Source organism: Sciurus vulgaris, assembly GCF_902686455.1.
Source record: "Sciurus vulgaris genome assembly, chromosome: X".
Classification (NCBI taxonomy): Eukaryota; Metazoa; Chordata; class Mammalia; order Rodentia; family Sciuridae; genus Sciurus; species Sciurus vulgaris.
The window spans coordinates 91,073,090-91,095,688 of record NC_136471.1 but is presented as its reverse complement, the minus strand read 5'-3'; the positions used below and the strand labels follow the sequence as shown (position 1 = coordinate 91,095,688).

The window sequence follows — 22,599 nt, the reverse complement described above, 5'->3', positions numbered from 1 at the left end:
GTGTCCCTCCTGAGGGCAGGAATCCTGTTCTCTTCTCACCTAAGGTATAAGGCTGGGCACCATGAAAATGCCCACTGATAACTTGCTGATGGAGAGAGAAAGAGAAGGCATCACTCCTGGATGACCACACCACCATCACCACCATCCTCACCCTCACCACCACCACCACCACCACCACCACCACCACCACCCATAAAAAAGAATGCCAAGCAAAGCAATTGCCAAGATAAATCACTTTTATCTCTATAGGAAAGGGAGGATCTAAAAAAAATATAAATTACATTAGTAACACAACATAAGAAAAAAACAGGGGAAAAAAAACAACAGAGAAGTCCGGATGATACTACTCTAACCTATTTATAAAAAGGCCCTGCATCAGAAATTCACAATCCTACCCACTTCTAAAAATATATTTAGACATGTACAGAAGCGGTGGGTTTGTTTTTAAATTGTTTGCTTTTTTTGTAAAAATATATTAAAGGTGAATAGAAATCCTCTCTCCCTGCCCCCTTTCTCACCCCCAGTTCTCTACCGGGGATTGGAGATCAGAGTTAACTATCTCACCATGTTCTAAACCTTGTTTACTATCACTTCCAACCCCTCCCCAACTCACTTCACTTAGAACCTGAAACATTACAAAACAAAACAAAAAACAAACAAACAAACAAAAAACCACTAGCCTCTTTGGAAAAGCATAACTCTGAGGGTAAACTTGCTTTTCATTGGAAACAAGACAAAACAACAAACAGAAGACTCTGAGAACCCAACTAAACTAAATGAACCCAGTCAAATGGAGGCTGGGTTTTAGCTCCACAGAAACTTCTAACAAAGAAACAGAGGAGAAAGAGGCCAGGAATCAGGGGGATTTGCTAGCAATTAGCTGCCTTTGAAAGATCAAGAAGGGGTGTTAATGGGCAAAAGGGCTGGGGACCAGGTCTTGGTGACAGCAGTCAGTGTCTAGTCAGGCACTTGCCTACACAGGGACAAAGGCTTCTCCTGCCCTCCCCTTACTACCCCCTGCTGCCTTGAAATCCCCAAGATAAGCAAAGCTGGGTAGAAACAGAGGAAAGGGGAATAGGGACCTCTCGTGCTAGGGGGGAGGTAGCCAGGCTTTTTGCCTTTGGTGTGACTAGATAGAGGACTGCTTGGCCCCTGGGGTCCCCGGTAGAAAAAGCAAACAGGCTAAGGGACCCCTGATTCCAAGGAAGGACAGTAGAGGCAGGGCTGTGGAGAAGAGAGAAAACTAAAGACACAAAGAAGACAAAGGAAGCCTCACAAATTCCCTGTGGCCTGCATGATAGCTGTTAAATTCCCCAGAAGCTTGAGGCAAGCTGGGGTGAGGTTGGAGTGGAGGGTAGAGGACAAGGATACACTCCACTTGGGCAGTGCCAAAATGGGGTGGGAAAAGGAATATTCTCCATCAAGTTCAGATTGCCAGTGAGGCAAGACAAGAGGGAGGTTGGAGCACTGTCTGGAAAATGGAAAGAATACACAAAGGAAAGAGGGGAAGGGAGGATCAGATGATTTGCTCCTTCAAGATGGGCATCTCTTCTCCCAGACTTGGGCTCATGAGTGAGTGGTCCATCTGCACTCTGCTTAAGTGCTGACCTATGGTCTGCAAGTGCAAAGGTCCAGGAGTAAAGATATGAATCCTGAGGTCTTCTTCAGACTAAGATCTCAGGTGGGGAAAGAAGTAAGGAGATTTGATAGAGGACCCAGGGGTAGGCTGTCTTGCCAAAAGGTCCAGGGTTATCTGCTTCAGTGACAGGTGCTTTCAGGTTTCTGGGAGATGATTTTACACCTGATGGAGCCCAGCCACAGCTACATGAATAATGTTCTGCAGGACTCTAAAATCCAGATAAATCCCTGGAGCTCATCCTGGGATAAAGGGCTTTACGTACAGCCAACCATAAGTAGCTTCCTCCAGTGGGCTACAAAGTCATGGTCAAAGACCTGGGCATCTGTCCTTTCCCCACCTTGAAAAGTGACAGGAATTGCCTTTCTTCCTAAGGATAAATGAAGTCAGCCTTTCTAGGCCACCTCTAGAAACGGCCCACAGTGGGGCAGTAAGGGGACTCTGGGCCCTCCTCTTTTTTCCATGAAGTATTTGGCAAGAGGGGGCAGAGACCACAGCCTTCTCCCAGAAACAAGTCTGAAGGTGGGGCACATCCACTGGATTGGCAGAGAGGGGAAAGGGAAGGAAGCATGGGTGCCTTCTAGAGAGAAGGTTGGAGTTGCAAAAAGTGTTGGGCACTCACTGGGCCTCCCACTTCATGGCCACAGAAATATCCAGGGTCCCAGGCTCTCTTCATGCCTCTTCTCATCCTGCCTACCAGCTACATGGTGGGAGGTAGGGGAGAGGGTAAAAGATAGACAAAACAGGTGAAAGGGAAATGGGGTTGGAGGAACAAAAAATGAGAGTTCTAGTAAGTTGGAAACTTCTCCTATTTACCTGCTTCTCAGGGGTATAGAGAGAAGGTAGGATGCTCATAGTGGAAGTGGGAAAGGGAGTTGAGGGGAGCCAGTGGAAAGATCCATGGGGGTGTCCATGCCTTTGGTCAGTCCCAAAAAAGCAGGACAATGCGCCTCAGCACCTTGTCCGGGGCAAACAGGATCCAGGAGTGCCCCGAAAGTTGACAACGGAGAAGGCAATGGGGGTGAAGGGGTGAGGGATGGGACACAAGGGACTCGGCTCACAGAAGTAGCTTGCCATTTCTGTGGATTTTCAGGATACGGCCAAGTCTCTGCTTTGCTGTGGCCAGGCCCTTTTTGGGACGCTTTCCTGTGGGGGAAGGGAAACGTAAGCAAAGGGTATGGCAAAGGCTTCAGCAGTAACTCCAGCACTAACTGTCCTTAGGCCACTCCCACTCTATTCCTCTCCCCACATTTCTTCATCCTTAGGTCATAATGGGCAAGAAGCCCTCCTAAATTACTTCTATCCAATACCACAAGCCCTGATTCTTCCTTGAATGATCTCCTTCAGCAGATAAGACTCCCTGGTTATAGTTTGTCTGGTTCTTTTTCCCCACTGACTTCTTTTGTCCCAATTGCTTTCCTTCCAAAACTACAGGGAGATAAGTGTGTTTCCATGTCCCTTTATCATACCCATCAGGGCTAGTCAGAGCCCTTGTTAGTGAGTATAGCCCAATGCTCCTGATGTTGCCATCCCCAGGGCCTTTTATTCATTAGAAACTCCTATCTTCATCAAACCCCAACATCACCACCAAGCTCAGCACCCTTGAGCTGTGAACTATATGGCTTGAACTTTGAGGGCAAAAGTTGAGGAAATAGTGGGCATCTGGAGCCCTGAGAACCTGGAAAGCTGGTGCTGACAGCATGTAAACTAACTCTCTCTTGCCTCTTTCTTTCTCAATAAATGAAATCATGTGCTATGTCTTAATAGATTATTTCTATATTTGATCAGTATATTTCTTCCCTTTTCTGCTACCTTGGCCACAACTTAACTTCTCTTAATTCCTGCCTGAATCTATATATGTGTCTCCATTTTACCTTTCCTACTGCCAGTCCACCCTCCTCTCTAGCCACCAAAAGGATCTTTCTAAACCAAAACCTGATCTTATCTCTACTTAAGATCAGTCAACATCTCTCCATGGCCTATGAGATCAAGCACTTAGGGTTTAAACCCCTCATTTCTACCACATAGCTGTTGTACCTTGTCCTGCCTGATTGCTCTGGGAGCCAACTGAAGGGCGACGCTGGGTCAAGAAAACGCCGGGGGCCATGGGTGTGGTGCTGCGGTTTGCTTGGGCCATGCCAAAGGCATTGGGACGAGCAGTATACTCATGGTCAGCAAGACTTCCAGACAGAGCCTCTTGTTTAGGCTCAGGAGGAGGCAGGGGTGAGGAGGAGGCAAGAGGCTGGGGTGTAGTAACCAGTGTTGGGGTTGGTATTGCCATGCTGAGATTGGAGTCTTGAGGGCGAGGCTGTTCTACCTCCTTCAGCAAAGGCTTCTTCTTGATATATTTCTTCTTTTGGGCCTTCTGTAGCTCCTGAAACACAAGTCAAGTGGGAGGAATGATTCAGGAGTGGATCAAAGAAGAGAATTTCCCAGAAAAGGAACAAGACAATTGTCAACAGTTCTGCAATCCACTACCCCCTCCCCACCACGTCTAGCCTGTACATACACACAACACACAGGCCTTTCAATACCTGAGGTGCCATTCATCCGTAAGTCATCACTGCCATTTATCAGTACAGTGGCAAGAGAACTGTAAATGAATTTGGAGACTTTGGGTTTGGGTCCTAACACTTATAATAACAATTAAATTTAAACCAGCAGCTGAGGTATTTTAAATACTTTAACCTATAATCCCCATAACAGCCCTAAGAAAGAAAATCCCTCTTTTTACAGATAAGAAAACAGAGGTGAAGGAACATTAAGTAACTTTTCTCCAAAGTCTAATAGCTGAAAAGTAGTTGGATTTAATATTTAACCAGATCTGTCTAAAGACACACCCTGCAAACTTCTCAAAATGGAACATTTGACAGTAGACAGATGTTTAGCTTTGGAATGAGGTAAGCCTGAGTTTAAATCCAGGCTTATGCTCCCTAAATTGAATAGCTGTGGTCAGTAACTAACCTTTCTGAATTTCAGCTGCCTCATCTGGAAAATGGGCAAAATAATGTCCACCCTTCAGGGTTGTTGGAAAGATTAAATAAAATAATGCTGTAAAATGCATAGCGCATGGTAGGAACTCAACAAGTGGTAAATTATTATTCTATCTTAATTTCTTACAATGACTTTTCTTCATTTTGCTGGTCTTTTTCTTCTAACAGAAGACTTGACAATCTTCCAGGTCACCAGATCTAAAACCTCAATTTTGGATGGAAGGTATAAATAAGGAGTTATGTCACTTCTTCCAATATCTTGGATTTCATCCATCCATTGCTCTATGGATCTACTATCCACTACATAATGGGTACCTGTATAGTGGGCATCTGGAGCCCTGAGAACCTGGAAAGGTGGTGCTGAGAGCATGTAAACGACTTCACCTTCTGAAATGCTACACAGCCACAAAGAACAACTCAGTGATTACATTTCTTTGCCTTCTCTTGGCAACACGAACCTAGTCCTGACTTCGGAGGATCTGACAGGCTGTGGCTACCATAGCAATTTCTGGGGATAAGAATAATAATATTAGTAATACATGCCAGGCAGTATTTTAAATTACTCATTTAATACTTAAAAGAACTTGAGAAGAAATATAATCCCACTTTAGAATGAAGAAACTGGCAAAGAAAGGCTAAGCCATTTTGCCAAAGTCACAGGACCAGTACATGACCAAGTTGGGATTCAGACCCAAGCCATTTGGCTTCAGAATATCTTTTTTCAGCCACACTGCTATTCCACCCATATCAGGAATAGTGTTTCTGTACCTTTTTCTCTCATGATTCCAGAAACTATTTCGTCATACCTAGATCACCTTGCCTAAACTTTTATACCTTTGTGGCCAGTCTCTTTCTCATATAATTTTTCCAGATACCCCTATAGATGATTACATTGTCTTAACATGGGAATATTTTCACCTTTCCAATTTCCTGGCTGAAAAACCTGTTAGCAGGCCAGGCCCAGTGGCACATGCCTGTAATCCCAGCAGCTTGGGAGGCTGAGGCAGGAGGATCAAGAGTTCAAAACCAGGCCCAGCAAAAGACTCTGTCTCTAAATAAATTACAAAATAGGGCTGGGGATGTGGCTCAGTGGTCAGTGTCCCTGAGTTCATTCCCTGGTATCCCCCTGAAAAAAGTCTTGTTAACAGATCCCCACCTGAGTTCAAATGCTCTGGCCTGACATTCCTGATCTTCCACTGTCTGGCCACTTATATATAGTCAATCCCTATTTTGATAATGAGAAGCTAACATGCTTATTAGGTTTTTACTCCACACAAAGTGCCATATTTAAGAGTTTGTGTTTGTGTGTGTCTGTCTCTGTACAAAACCTCGTTTAATCCTAAGAAAGTTTATTAGGAAATTGAAGCAAAGAGAAATTAAATAACTTATCCAGGTGGTATAGCTAGGATTCAAAGCCAGGCAGGCTGGTTCTAGAACTCACTCTTTCAAGCATCACTTATTTTATCCCATGTCCCAACATGAAGCCTCCAATTCAGAAAAACTCACTCATTCATTCACTCATCCCAACACTGAATAAATACACATGCTTACCATAGTGGGGATGGCAAGTTAAATATATCCCTACACTTGAAGCATTACTGGTTTAATAAAGCACACATAAAAATACACTTATCCTAAACACTATGAGACAATGCTATGGAAGCAAAAAAGGCCAGTGAAATAAAGTGGTGGTAGGTGGTGTGAAGGGGTGTCAGGTAAAGCACAATTTCCAATGGGCAGAAGGAATGGCTTATGCAAAGACACAAAGGCATGAAAAAAATGTGATATATGGAGTGAATCAAGAGTACTGGCTATAGTGTAGTATGGCTGGTGCAAAGGCTATGCATGAGGGGTTGGCAGGAGGTCAGCAAGAAGTGACTAGAAACCAAATGAAGAGGTCCTTGTTTGATGTACCAAGGATTTCCCTTCTCCTGGAATGGCTTCCTGTCTCCTACCAAAACTTTAGCCTGCAAAAGCCCTCTGCAATTTTAAAACCTCTTCTTTGAAGTAATCCCTAATCATCCCAAACAGAAGTTACTCCTAAGAAGGCACTAAGAATAGTTTTCACACCTTTAATTCATCTGTTTATTTAAAGTGGTAAACTGCCCCCCCCAACTTTTTCTTTCAAATTACATCTTACACGGCACTGGGATATACATAACAGAAGGGCCACCTGGCCTGCTCAGTCTCTGCTGGCTACCAACAACAGCCTCTGAAACATTTCTAAGAAACTCTATGGCTCCATAGAACATCATATGAAAACATTCTTTTAAATTTAATTTAAATAGGATGTAATTACATTTAATTATTTCACTTTATTTAAATATCCAAGTAACATGAAATTTGAAGTTAGAGGATATGAGTTTGAATCTTGTCTCCTTCATTTACTGGCTGTCTTATCCTGGACTAGTCACTTAAAGTGAGCCTCATTTTCTTCACCTGTAAAATGATGAAAATATCACCTATTGAACAAGGCTACCGGGCATATTACATTAGACATTGTACATGGAAGCACCTAATCTAGAATTAGCTTGGTAATGCTCTATGCTAAAGGATGTAGGATGAGGAGCTAAAGAAATTTTGATAAGAATAAGAAGATTTACCTCCAAATGCTCCTATGGTTTCTGAGCATATTACAAGTCAAAGAACTTTGTAAACTGTAATGCTAAGAGGTAAATTTAATTGTAGTGAAGATGACCCTTGAGGACCAAAAAAAAAACAGTAGCTGTTTTCTTCAGAAGCAGGGGATAAAAATCAAGGTAACAGTATTTGGTAAAGAGAACAAGAAAAACCTCTTTCTAATAGACCAAATTCCTATACTGGTCGGTAACCAAAAATTTAAATGTATTGAGCTGAGTCACCTCCTTGGCATGGCACTTCATGTGAAGGCAAAGGACAGATCTGAGGGTTTTTTTTTATACACCCAAGAAAGGCAAGTAATATTAGCAAGGGTTTTTCTCTGGCCCCATATTTTCTTTGGTCCTAAATCATGTCAACTACATAACCTGTGGAAGTAACTTGTCTTAGAGGTAGGATATGAAGGATACAGGAGGGGGCTGGAATATTGCCAAGGATAAAGATCAAAGGTTTCCCATACCCCACTGAGACAACTGTGAAATCTTATCAGCCTGAAGGTCTGACTTTTGAGGACCTTAGTCAAACTGGGATCACTAGCAGGGCCACTACCTGGCACCTACCTGCTGGGCCAGTTTTGCAGCTGCTGCAGCCAAACCTGTCTCAATGGAAGCAACCCGGGTCCCCTCACGTACAGGACGGTCCTGCTTGGGTAGAGTTGGGGTCACACGGGCTGCAAGGGAAACAGAAAGAGGTGTCACTCTCTGAGACATTTATGGGCATATCAACTATTTTCTCCACCTTCAACTTCCCCAAAGGCAGTTTCACATGTCTTCCTGCTTCCAGCTTTTCAAAAAGCTAGGTTTTGCCTCCTATAAGGTAAGAAGATAATTTACAACTATCCAAAGCACACACTAATTAAAGAATAAAAGTTCACTTACCTGATCTGGAATTTAAGGTTGTCCATGTTTATTGCTCCTGGCCTACCTCCCTCCCTACCCTTATTTTCCACACCAAATGTTATGGCTTGAATGTGCCTTCCAAAACTCCTGTGGAAATTTATTTGCCATTTTAATGGTATTAGGAGGTAGAACTTTTAAGAGCTAATTAGGTCATGGTGAATGGATTAAAGCTGTTATTGTGAAAGCAGGTTAGTTATAAAAAGGGGATTTTAGCTCTCTCTCTCTCATCACATGATATCTTCTGCTACAGGATGATGCAGCACAAAAGCCTTCACATGATACCAGTGTCATGCTCTTGAACACCACAGCCTCAAGAAGCAGGAGACAAATAAACTCCCATTGTTTAGAATTTACCCAGTCTGTGATATTCTGGTATAGCTTAAGAAAATGGACTAAGGCACCCATATTCTCATTTTCTCTAGACAGATAGCTTCCTTATTATACCTCGCAGTATGTATAGCTCATCCTCCCTCCCTATGCCTTCATCCTTACCATTTCCACTGCCTGGAGTATGCTCTTCCATTTTGTCTGCCTAGTCAAAACTTACCTACCCTTCAAAGATATATTGAAAACAATCTCCTATACAAAACCCTTAGGATCTCTCTGGTTCCATTTATCTTTCCTTCATTTGAACTTGTGATCTGTACAAGTCACTTGATACACAACACATACCACCTGGTCTGATAATGTTGATGTGTGTTGTTCTGTCTATGAACAAGATCATAACACTTATGTAACACTTTTATATAGTACCTTTAACTCATTAAATCAAAAATAATTATTTATTTCACCTTTTCAATAGGAAGTATATTTCAAAATAACCAAATAGCCCCAGAGGATGAGGGACAGCTCTCCTTTACAGAAAAATGCCAGTTAAAAATGTAGAAGAAATAACAGAATTAGAAAAATCACAAATTTGCAAGCCCTGATGAAACGACGGCTTCTAGAGAATTAGATATTCACACACTACCAATGTATTACTTCACAGGAAACTTGCCAATCTCAAGAACAAAACCTAACTTTACAATGGTGAGATAAGATCACTACCTTAGTATATTTAGCACAGTTAACTATGTGCTAACTTTAGTGTCACTAGTACACACAATATCATGTATTCTTGATGTGATGCAATAGGAAATTCAAAGGTCCACCTGGAAAGTTGCTAAGGTGCTAAAATAAAGCAAGTCATTCATGTTATTTCCAGTATTTAAGAAACACAGGGACAAAAGAAAAAAATTAAATAATACCTTGAGAAAACAAGCAAACATTCTGTATATCACATAACTGGCCTAATCTCTTTAAAAAAAGCCAATGCCATACAGAAGTGAACAGACAAATCTAGAAGGTGAAAAGAACTACAGGGTCATTATACCATCTTCTAAAACAAAAATAGGATAAAATAAAGGGAACTGTTACAGTTTTTTAAAATTATGGAATGCTTCACAAATTTGTGTGTCATTCTTGCATAGGGGTCATGCTAATCTTCTCTGTATCATTCCAATTCTAGTGTATGTGCTGCTGAAGTGAGCACTATTACAGATTTATTTATTGAAGTACGAGGAATTGAACCCAGGGGCACTTTACCACTGAGATACATCCTCGGCCTTTTTGATTTTTATATTTTTTGATTTTGAGACAAGGTCTTGTTAAGTTGCACAGGACTTCACTAAGTTGCTGAGGCTAGCCTCAAACCTGCAATCACCCTCAGTCTCCCTAGTAACTGGGATTACAGGCAAGCACCACCATGCCCAGCTGTTATAGAAGAAGATTTAAAAGGCAAGATAGCCAAATGCCATGTGAACCCTATTTAGATCCTGATTTAAACAGACTCATTGTAAAAGTATCTTTGTTTTGGTTAGACAATTTAGGAAATTTGATTATGAGCTTAGATTAAAAGAACATCAAAGAATTACTGAATAATCATTAATTTCCTTATGTACAATGGAATTATGGTTATATGAGAAAATGTCCACATCTTCTAGAAATGCGTACTGAAATATATGGTGGGAAATGACAACATAATATCTAGGGGTTGCTTTAAAGCAAAGAAAAAGTGACAAATGAAGGATAAACAGCAAAATCTTGATAACTGCACTTTCACTGGTGGTTACTAACGTCATAGAATAAAAACATGGTGGTGCTGACCTAGATATAAAAATTCCTTGGTTGGATAGTTACTGTTATTACAAAGGGGGATTTCTGGATAAGCAGCAAGCAGGTTCTAGGACAGGCAACTCAGGAGGCTTAAATTTTTTCTTTAATGGTGACGTTTGTTTATAACTTGATCTGAAGTAAACTAGCAAAAATAATACATAATTGTTGGTCATAAATTCTTGGGTATCTTTGCTTTCTACAGTTTTATACATGTGGTAGTTTTAAAATATGGCCCCATATTCTTTGAAACATTTCCTACTGATAGGGGCCTATGTCTCCCCCAACCCACCCACCCATTTGAATCTAAGCAGGTTCACTTGTACCCTATACACTATGGAAGAAGTGACACTGTGTGAATGTTAAGGCTAGGTCAGGAAAGGCAACTTCAATTTCCATAGAATTTCCTGGAACACTTATACTTGGGAGACTTAAGCTACTACATAAGAAGTGACTGTTTTGAGACCATGCGGTATTCAGGAAATTAGTCACACGGAAAGAGCATATGCTGGTACTTTTCACTCTTTGAGTCCTCCTAGGTCAGGTATCAGACATGTGAGACTTAAGATGATTCAAACTCTTGGCCATCAGGTCTTCAAAGTCTTTTCCAGCTGAAGCCCTAGATATCACAGTGTACAAAAGAACTCTCCCCACTGTGCCTTTTCCAAATTCCTGACCCATTTAATATATGAACATGAGAAAATGGAGGTTATTTTAATTAAGAAGGAAACAAACCCTCCTTGACTGGACCTGAGTTCTGGAGATGAAAAAGCAATCTATAAAAAATATTTTGGGAGGACAGTTGGGAAGATGTGGTTATAGACTAGGTATTATGGATCTTAGGGAAATATTAACCTTAAGTATGAAAAAAGTTGTGTGGTCACAAAGAACTGTCCTTATTCCTAGGAGATACTGAAGTCTTAATGGGTAAAATATGTTTATTGTTGTGTATTACTCTGAAGTGACTTGGGGAAAAAAAACTATAGATAACCAGAAAGATATATAAAGATGTATGAAGTGACTATGGCAAAAATGTTAAAGTTGTAGAATCCAGATCTTGGTTGATATGAATGGTGTTCATGTACTATATGCATCTTTCTACCTTTATGTATGCTTAAAAACTGTCATAATAAAAATTTTATACTAATGAATGAGGCTAAGAGATTATCATAACCAAACATAATATGTAGCTCCCAAGTTGATCCTGGCTTGAGTAAATCAATTATAAAAAATCATTTTGGTACATCTAGGGGAAATCTGAAGAAGAACTTGGTATTAGATGATATAAAGAAATAAGAGTTAGACTTGGTATTAAATAATGGTACTTTAGTTATGAAAAAAATGGTATTTTGAGAGATGTATACTGAAGTATTGGGATGAGATGTCATCATGGGTGATATCAGTAAAAATGGCAAAGTTAAGAATCTCTAAAAATTTATTCCTCAATAAAAATGAGAACGCTAGTAAAAATTGTCACAATAAGCCTGGCACAGGGGTTCACACCTGTTATCTCAGCAGCTAGGGAGGTTGAGGCAGGAGGATAGCAGGTTCAAAGCCAGTTTCAGCAACTTAGCCAGGATCTAAGTAACAACTAAGAGACCCTGTCTCAAAATAAAAAATAAAAAGGACTGGGGGTGCTGGGGTTTTATCTCAGTTGGCAGAGCACATGCCTAGCACATGTGAGACACTGGGTTTGATCCTCAGCACCATATAAAAATAAATAAATAAATAAAAGGTACTGGGTTCTCATCTACAAGGAAAAAAATATTTTTAAAAAGGGCTGGGGATGTGATTCAGTGGTTAAGTGCCCTGGGTTCAATCCATGGTATTAAAAAAAATTGTTGGACTAGGGTTGTAGCTCAGTGGTAGAGCACTTTCCAAGCACGTGTGAGGCACTCAGGTTGATCCTCAGCACCACATATAAATATATAAAGGTATTGTGTCCATCTACGCCTAAAAAAAAATTTTTTTAAGTTGTCACAGTGAGCTTTATCAAAACTCTAGAAATTAACCAAAGGCTTACAGAAACTTGGAAGAGCATTTATTCAAGACAAACAACTCAATCTAAGAATAAGGAGCTGGGGGGGTGGGGGGGGCAAGAATGGAGGAAGGAGGGACTGTATAGAGGGAAAAGACGAGTGGGAGGGGTGGGGGGAAGGAAAAATTAACAGAATGAATCAAACACATTACCCTATGTAAATGTATGATTACACAAATGGTATGCCTTTACTTCATGTACATTGTTTAAAAAAAAAAAAAGGACAGGGAGCTTTATGGTATTTAACTTGAACTAGACACATCCACCTTCTCCCAGCTCAGTAGTATCCTGGAAAAATAACACTCCACATTCCCAGTAGCAAGCAGAAAGGAGCTAGTGCTTTCCTTTAAAACCTTGTACTAAAAGTCTCTCCCTAGGGGGAATTTATGAAAATGTTTAAAGGCAAGTGCTTAATGTCACAGCTGCTTAAGGTGATGCATAATAGTTGTGACAAACAGATTAATCCAAAGGCTTAAAAGGAAGTTGGGGAATCAGATAATCATAAATATGAAAAGCTCCCACATACTCTGGGCAATCTAGAAGGCCACATGCACGTACAGAGGCTCTGTGAAAGACCTGAAAAGGTCCTAAGCATGAACAACTGGCTGACTCTGAGGCTTTGCACAAGCAGGAAGTGAAAGCTAAGGCAGAGTTGTAAAGAGCCTGACTGAGTGTTGAGGGCTGCCCCAACATGCACACAGAGGTCCTTGACAACAATGGGAAATTCACTGATCCCAGGCATTTAAGGAAATCCTGTCAAATCATTAGATGACCAGTAAGCTACCTGAGTAGAGATTTCAGTGGTTACTTAAAAAAAGAATACAAACTTTACAGGATTAGTTCAAAAAAATCACTTGCTTGACAAAAATCAAAAACAAAATAAACCCTGGGGAGCAGAGTGAGGAGAAACCAGAACTACCATAGTGTTTAAAATGTCTAGGTATTGGGGATGGGGTTGTGGCTCAGTAGTAGAGCACTCACCTAGCAGGCAAGAGGCCCTAGGTTCAATCCTCAGCACTGCATAAAAATAAAATAAAGGTATTCTGCCCACCTACAACTAAAAAACAAAAACAAAATTTAAAAAAATGTCTAGGTATTAACAAAATTATAAGACATATAACAAAATAGGAAAGCCAAGGCATACATAAGAAAAAAAAACCACAAAAGATACTATTCCCAACTTCCTAAACAAAGTTGGGCTTACTAGATAAGGACTTAAAATCAGCTATTGTAAATGATTTGGGAGGCTAAAGGAGACCATGTCTAAAGAACTACAGGAAAAGCTAGGCATGGTGGCACATGCCTCTAATCCTACCATCAAGTTTATCAACACATACATATAGAAGCCTCAGAAGTTCAGAGAGAAATGGAGTACAAAGACTATTTAAAGAAATAATGTCTGAAAGCTGGGGGTGTAGTTCAGTGTTAATGCACCTGCTTAGCATGCACAAGGCCTTGGATGCTTGATCCCCAGTAGAACACCCACAAAAAAAGAAAAAAACTATAAAGATATGAACCAAACAATTGAGCCTCAAAATATATAATGTAAAAAGCTGAACTAAAGGGAGAAATAGATATTTCAACAATAACGATTACAGAATTCAATACCTTATTTTTTTAATTTAATGCACTTTTATTTCATTTTTTGATAACTTTTTGATGTGGTCAATACCTCATTTTCAATAGTGAACAGAACAATTAGAAGATCAGTGAAGAACTACTGATGTCATGATGTTTGAAATTTCACTTCGAAGTCCTCAAAAAAAGTAAAGCAAACATAGCAACATGTTTATTATTAACTTTGGGTTGATGTGTGTGCATATTTTCATGGCATTAACCTAATTTTCTATGTTTTCATAAAAAATTTTAAAAGGAAAAATATTTACTATTCTTTTGCTTTAAGCACATCAATTTGATTATTGTACCACTACAGTATATTTAAATATCTACACTTGATTTTTTTTTTTTACTTTATGTGGTACTAGAGATTGAACCCGTAGGCAAATGCTCTTATCACTGAGCTATATCACCATTCAGTGTAATTTAAATGGCTAAAAAGGCTAATTTCTTTTCAACTCTTCTATCCCAAAATTCGTTAAGCTAATCATACTCTTTTTTAAAAAAATATTTTTAGACTAAGTTCCCCATGAAACTTTAGTAGCATAGAGTCAAAGGTACAACTTAATTTGAAAGGAAATAACACTCAGTTTTTGTAACCAGACACATGATATATCTCTGTTGATTCAGACCTTCTTTTATGTTCCTCAGTGAAGTTTAGAAGTTTTCTTCTCGTAGGTTCCATAGGTCTTTTGAAGATTATTCTTGGGTATTTTATATAATTGTTGCTACTGTCAATAGGGCCTTTTTTTCTCTCAGTACATTATGATTATTACTGATTTGCAGAAATTCATGATTTGTGGATATCTAGTTTATATGTAGGGATTACCCACAATATACTGAATTCTCTTATTAATTCTAAGTTTTTAATTCTCTTGCATTTTCTAATATATAATGGTACCATATTTCTATTTCCTACTTATATTAATTATACAATCATATAATTTCTTTCACTTGTCAAATACTTACTAAATATCACCCATGTGCTAGGCACTATGCAAAATGCTTCAGAGACAATGCTGGATAAAAATGAACAGGATTACCATCCTGAGGGATCCCTACATCATGATGACATGGTCTCTTAATTTCTTACACAGTTCTTATTTCTGCTTCATTCCTAATTGTACTGGCTATAACATCTAGATCAATGCCAAGTAACAAGTGCTAATAGACATATGTCTTATGCCTGCTTTTAAGTGAGAATACCTTTAGAAGAATGCTGAAATCTTTTTAGACTCGCTTTAAAATGTGATAGGTTTTTTTTTTTTTTTTTTTTTTTTTGGCAGTACTGGGGATCGAACTCAGGGCCTTGTGCTTGTGAGGCAAGCACTCTACCAGCTGAGCTATCTCCCCAGCCCAATAAAGTTTTAACTAGAGAAATACATGCAAATGTATGTATATATTTACAGAAATTTTTAATAAAATTTAGGAGATTCAAGGATCCAAAAGTCCATGGACACCAACTAAAGCAGTTCTGCTCTATAGTTTTGTTCATATGGATCAAGAACTTTTAAAATGTTCACATTAACAAACTGTGTTGGCAAAGGTGTAGGGAAACAGCCACTTGTGTGCACTGCTTGTGGGAGTGTAAATGATTACTAAGATGTATTATTGAGAAAAATCAAACACTAATAGAGTATATAAGTAAATTTCCAATTGAATAAAAAGAGGAAAAAAGACAATGTATACATGTATTTGTTTGTACATGCATAAAGTATCTCTGAAAGGAAACTGGGAACAGTGGAGAATTGGAAGGCTGTGGAACAGGGGTGGAAGAGAGACTTTTCAATGTTTGCTGTTCATCCTTGTACAGTTTGACCCTTTAAGAGTTTCATGGGGATCCATATCCTAAGCAAATTACGAGAGACTCATTTACATATAAAGATGCTCACCTCAAATGTTATCACTAATTATGAAAACTCAGCATTAGCTCAAATGCTCCCAGATTAAAGAAATTAGGTATATGAGGTATATCCATAAAATAGGTTTCTGCAGCCATCAAAATATTTGTAAGTAACGGTACAGGGACATGCTTAACATATATTAATTTAAAAAGTCAAATATATGCATTGGTTTTCAATTTTTGTAGTTAATTTCTAGTAAATGTAGAATATTGATCACAAGAAAATATATGTTAACAACCTTGATAGTACAAATGAAAAAGAATGATTTATAGAAGGCTGTCGGGTTGGAGAAATAGTAAGGGCACACCAGAAGTTGATTAAAGGAGAACCAGTGGTATAAATTCTATCATCGAGGGGTTGAGGAGATAGCTCAGTCAGTAGAGTGCTTGCCTTTTAAGCATAAGGTCCTGGGTTTGATCCCCAGCACCCAAAAAAAAAAATTCTATCATTGAGTTTTGGAGGTATATACTAAGAAAATGAAAACTATGAGGTTGTTTTTCAGGCACAGAATTGAAGGTGGGGAAAGCAAAAACAGAAAAACATTGCTTTTCATCATAAACTCCTCTATACTATTTTACTTGCTATACGCAAAATAAATAAATAAATAAATAAAGAGTAGGATATACAATTGTGTATACAGTGTTATTTCAACAATAAAAAGAAAAAAATGCATAGAAAAGAAGGCTAGAAGGAAATATGTTAATGTTAGCAATGATGGCCTCTAGGTAGCAAAATCATGGGTGGTTTCTTCTTCATAATTTACTCTATCTTTGGTATTTTCCACATTTTCTATTAAACTAATGTGAAAGTTTTACTTTGACAGAAGATATAAAGCTCTAAACTATAAGATAAAATGATAAAATAGGCCTATATTTTTTTAAATTGCTGAATGACCCATTAAGAGAACATTTTCCCAAAATGTCCTGCTGTCCCACTCATCCAACCCCAAGCAAACACCAAAAAAGCCAAATAAGTCTTGCTGGGACTAGCAGGGCCCTTATTTCCTGAGAACCACAGGTACTGAGAGCCCAGCATACTCTATGCCAGACAGCTACAGAAATGGCCCTCAGTTTCTCACACCTCCTTGTACACATACATGTATTTTTGCAATGGGACTTTGTAGCTCCCCTTTTGAGAGGTACAATCTACTTCTCCAGCTTTGGAATCAAGGTTTGGCCATGTAATTTGTTTTGGCCAATGGGACAATAACAATTATGACACAAGCAGAGGCTTGAAAAGTGCTTACACATTGGGGCTTGTGCTTTCTTGCTGCTGGAAGCCCTCTTGCTTGGGGGGGGGGGAACTTGGGATGGCTCCTGATGGTTCAAAGACTATATGTAAAAAGGCCCTAGTTATCCAAGTTAGATACCAGACACTGAGGAACATCTTTTTAGACCACTGGTCAAGCTGCCTCAGAATGAAAGAACAACTTAACCAACCTCCAGAAAAATGGTTCATTACGGTTGTTTTAAGCCACTAAGTTTTGGGTAGTTTGTTAAGCAGCAAAACCTCATTAATATACCCTCCAATGTAAAAATGACCCAGCCAATGAAATGGAAAAATTAATTTATCACCCTCTAATTTCTATATTCAACTCAATGATTGTTCTATCTTCCTTCCTCAGAGATGGCTTCTCAAAAGATAAGTCTTGAACCTTCTAGAGTTCAACAGTCAACATAATTTCCCTCATTGACAATAAAATTACCAGACGGCTAGGATGATGATATCAGAATATTCTCTGAAGTCCTAGTCTGCTTGGTAGAATGTGTTCAAGGTCCTCCTCCTTTCATCTCAAGTCATAAAATAAATAAGAAGTATGCCTCATTACCTCTGATTTTACTGAACTGATTATATAAACTGTGTCATTACTAACCATTTAAACTCTAGCACCTAACAATATGTCTGGATATAACAAATGTTTGTTGAATAAACAAATGAGTGACTGAACTGGGTTCTTTTGTTTTTGGTATCAGGGATGTTACCACTGAGCACTCTTTATTCTGAGATAGGGTCTCACTTAAGTTGCTTAAGGACTCACTATATTGCTGAAGCTGCCCTTGAACTTGTGATCCTCCTATCTCAGCATCCTGAGTCACTGGGATTACAGGCATGCACCACCATGCCCAGCTTGAACTGGGTCTTATGGAATTAAATATCCCTTTTACTTCCAGCCTCTTTTTCCCCTGACCATACCTACAGAATTAAAGGTATAAAATACTGGATCACCTTTAGGACTCCATGGAGCATCATCTGAATTCTTCTTTTTCTTGGGTCGAGATTTCAGAGCAGGGTCATCATCATCAGATTCCAAGGAAGGGTAGACTGTAGGGAGAGGGGGAAAAAAGGATAAACTGAGATCTCCTCTAAAAAGGGTAAGACAGAATAATACATACTTCAGTTCTTCCTATTGCACTGTAAGTGTACCCTTTAATTAATCCACTCTTGACTCCAAGAGTTTCTGAATGTGATTCATACATTTCATGCCTTTTCTACCATTGCACCTTTGCTGCAAGAGTCCTCCCACATTCACCTAATTTTGATTCATTTACCCAACATCCTTATGGTGAGTAATTTCATGAGTTACTCTACTCACCTTTGAAACACTCAGTTCTAGATTCGCCTCCTATATAAAAAGACTTCCCTCACTTTCCTAATCTGATGCAGGTAACTCCCTCTCAGCTCTCCTCAGCATCTTGTGCTTGACTCTACTGGAGTTGTTGTACAGTATTTAGGAAATGATTATTAAAACTACTATCCCTAAATTATCATGAGAGCAGTGATATATATTATTTTATTTCATATTAAGAGAGTCTAACAAAATGCAGAGTAAGTGCTCAGTGTTTACTAAATGAATGGAGAAATTAACAGTACACACTTAATATACACAACAGGAACAAAAAGACCACGTGGACTGAGAGTATGATTACGGAAATTGAGTGATCTGAATGACAAAACACTTATACAAGTATCCCATCTTACAGAAATATATAATTTATCATACTTTTCTCACAATCCACATGCAGCTGATATAGGATTTAATGATAACGTGGTCTAAAAATATTCTACTGGTGAGGTCAAATTTGGATGCTTCTGTTAAGCCTAAAAAAGAAGCAAGGTATAAGACTGAAAACTATCTAATGACTCTAATTCCACTCCTTCTAATAGCCAGCTGCAAAATTCTCTAGAATTCTACTTCTTCTGAGGAATCCATCCTCATGCTTCTTTCCATAGGGTCTCCTTGTAGAAAATTAGTCTATTTGTCAGGATTTCTTCCTTTGAGCAAAGAGGTAAAAACCCATTTCCTGACTTTTTAAAGACTTCTTTTAGGAAAGAGGGGTCTTTGATTGTCTCTAGAAAGAAATGAGTACTGGTAACACTGTTACTTGAGGAAAGTCCTATCTTTACTAGTTCCAGTATCCACCAAGCTGCTTTACTGGATCTGAAAGGTTTTTCATCTCAATCAAAAAAGCATGTCATCACAGAAACCTTGTACATCAAGGTCAGAAAATTACTTCGAAACCCTGGACTAATCCACTAGTGGTCTAGAGAGAACTCTTCTAAGTCTTAGAATCTTTACCCATAAAATTGAAATAACAGATACACCTGCCTTGCAGATTTGTGAAGATTAAGATATAATGTGCACAAAGTAACCTAAAAAAGGAATTCCATTCTAAGGTTTATACCTTATTCAAGAGGGGATAAGGTGTAGATAATAATTAAGGATATATACTGAAAGAAAATATACTTAAAAGGATACATTAAAAATATAAGGCTGGACATACTGCCTGATTTCAAAACATACTAAAAAGCAACAGTAATTAAGAGTAGTACTGACCTATAGAAATACAGACCAATGGGAAAGAACAGAGAGCCAGAAAAAAAAATCCCTTGCATATGGCTAAATGATTTCTCCTGTCCTACTGCAGAATGAACCCAAGGGTGCTCTACTATTAAGCTACATTCCCCAGCCCTTTGTTTTTTAAGACAGCATCTTGCTAAGTTGCCCAGGCTAGCCTTAAATTTGCACTAAAACTGCATCAACCTCCTGAGCACCTGGGACCATAGGTGTTCACCAACATGCCTAGCTGACCAATGAGTTTTGACAGGGGTGCCGATACCACATGGAACAGACAGGAAATAAGCCATTAAAAAAATCTGGGGGATTTACTCATTATATACCTTCCCTTCAAGAAATGATAAAGGAGTTCTTAAGGCTGAAATGAAAGGACAGTAGAGAATAACTTGAAGCTAAAACAAATAACCCCAGTAAAGGTAACTATAAAAGAAATAAGGATAAAAGTCAGGAATATTGTATTTGTGGTTTCTAAATCCTCTGTCTGGTTTGATTCCCAGTATTACAAAAATATAAATAAATCCTCTTTTTGTTTCCTAAGTGATTTAGAAGACAAACGCATAAAACAATTAGTTGTAAATCTGTATCAATAGGAATAGAATGCATGAAGATGTAATTTGGAACCAAAAACAATGGGAAGTAAAGGTATACAGGAGCCAAGTTTTTGTAGGAACTAGACTGCTAAATGTAAAGATGTTAATTTTAATTTCTTGAGTAATTACTATGAAAATAAAAAATAAACAAAAAAGGAAATGAGTGAATCAAATCATTACACTACAAAAAAAATTAAACATAAAAAAGCAATAAAAGAAGACTGAGGAACCAAAAAGTTATAAAACATATAGAAGACAAAGAGCAGCTGGGTGAGATGGCACAGACCTATATAGTCAGGATGCCAAATCAGAAGGATTGCTTAAGCCCACGAGTTTGAGGACAGCCTGGGCAACATAGTGAGACCTTGTCTCTAAAAAACACAGCAAAAACAAAAAATAGTAGAATAGCAAAAATCCTTCCTTCTTGGTAACCACTTTAAATGCAAATGAATTAAAGTCACCAATCAAAAGGGAGAGATTGAGAAAAGGAAGTGAAAATATGATCCAGTGGTATATCATCTGCAAGATCTGAAACAACTAAGATGAAAACAAAAAGCTGTGAAAATATACTCCATGCAAATAGTAACCAAAAAGAAAGCTGTGTGGCTATACTAATATCAGGCAAAATACACTGCAAGTTGAAAATTGTTACAGGATACAAAGAACATTACATATTAATAATATGGTCAATCCAAGAACATATAACAATTAGAAATATATACACACCTAACAACTTAAGACTCAAAATATATGAAACAATGGCACAATTGAAGGGAAAACAGCAATTCTACAATAATAACTGGAGATTTAAATATTCTATTTTTGATACTGTATAAAACATGCAGAGAGAAGATAAATAAGGGAATAAAATACTAGAAAACACTCTAAACCAATGAGACCTAACAGACATGTATAGAACACTCCACACAAAAAGAATAGTAAATACATTTTTCTCAAGTATACAGGGAACATTCTCCAGAACATACTACATGTTACATCACAAAATAAGTCTTATTGTGTTTTAAGAAATTAAAATCAGGGCTGGGGCTGTGGTTCAGTGGTAGAGCACTTGCCTTGCACATGTGAGGTGTAAGGTATTATGTCCATCTACAACTGAGAATATTTAAAAAAAGAAAAAGAAACTAAACAAAATATCTTTTCCAACTGCAATGAAATGAAACTACAAATCAATTACAGAAGAATAAATGGAAAATTTAAAAAGAGGTGGAAATTAAATAACACTCTCTAAAATAATCAAAGAAGAAATCACGAGTGGGAGTAGGAAAAATTATAACATGAATTAAAACAAAAACACAACATACCAAAATCTATAGGATGCAGCAAAAGCAGTAGTCAGATAAAAATGAATAGCTGAAAAAGCCTTCATGTAAAACATGAAAGATCTTAAATCAATAACCTAACTTCAGTCATCTTCCTTTGAAAAAAAAAACTATGAAAAGGAAGAACAAACTAAATCCAAAGAAAGAAACAATAAAGATTAGAGACAAATGAAATAGACTTGAAAAACAATACAATCAAGAAAAACAAAAAGTTAATTCTTAAAAAGATCAATAAAATCAGTAAGTATTTGTAGATAAACTAATCAATAAAAAAGGGAGAGAGGACACAAATACTTAAAATCAGAAATGAAAGTAGGGACAGTACTGCAGACCATGCAGAAATAACAAGGATTATAAGAGAATACTATGAATAATTATAAATCAACAAATTAAAGTGCATGAAATGGGTAAATTCCTGGAAACACACAAATCAGCTAAATTGACTTAAGGAGAAACGGAAACTCTCAACAGACCTACTACAACTACAGATACTGAATCAATAATCAAAAAGCTTCCAACAAAGAATGGTACAGGATCAGATGTATTCACTGGTAAATTCTAGCAAATATTTAAAAAAGAATGAATACAAATTTTTCTCACACTGTTCTGTAGCATAGAAATACATCATAACTCATTCTAAAAGGACAGCATTAACCTGATGCCAAAGCCCAAAAAAGGTATTACAAAAAAAGAAAACTACAGAACCCATATTCCTTATGAGTATTGATACAAAGCTCCTCAAGAAAATACTAGCATATCAAATTTAGAAGCATATTAACAGGATAATATAACATGGGTAAATGGAATCTATTACTGCCTTTCTTGAAAGACACCCCAGGATAAGAGCAGTAATCCCATTCATGAGCACACCACTCCCTCCTGACCTAATCACCCCGCAAGGCCCACACCCCCAAACACCATCATACTAGGGAAAAGCT

The 22,599-nt window shown here is 38.2% G+C and overlaps 1 protein-coding gene and 1 long non-coding RNA gene across 7 annotated transcripts in view; one reads left to right on the top strand and one right to left on the bottom strand.

Moving 5' to 3' along the window:
• Window positions 1-218: 218 nt before the first annotated feature.
• The window catches only part of PHF8 (PHD finger protein 8), a 76,226-nt gene continuing 53,845 nt past the window's right edge, over window positions 219-22,599 (bottom strand). For all 6 annotated transcript variants that reach the window (XM_079123771.1, XM_079123770.1, XM_079123775.1 and 3 more), the window contains 4 exons: window positions 18,102-18,197; window positions 7,827-7,936; window positions 3,674-4,010; window positions 219-2,782 (listed from right to left, as the gene is read on the bottom strand). In XM_079123771.1, coding sequence (XP_078979897.1) covers window positions 2,694-2,782; window positions 3,674-4,010; window positions 7,827-7,936; window positions 18,102-18,197 — 632 coding nt within the window. In that variant the 3' untranslated portion in view covers window positions 219-2,693. The remainder of the gene's footprint in view (window positions 2,783-3,673; window positions 4,011-7,826; window positions 7,937-18,101; window positions 18,198-22,599) is intronic.
• Window positions 12,512-17,172, top strand: LOC306651257. Its single transcript, XR_013761118.1, has 2 exons — window positions 12,512-14,634; window positions 14,670-17,172. It is a non-coding gene; the product is annotated as an uncharacterized lncRNA (long non-coding RNA).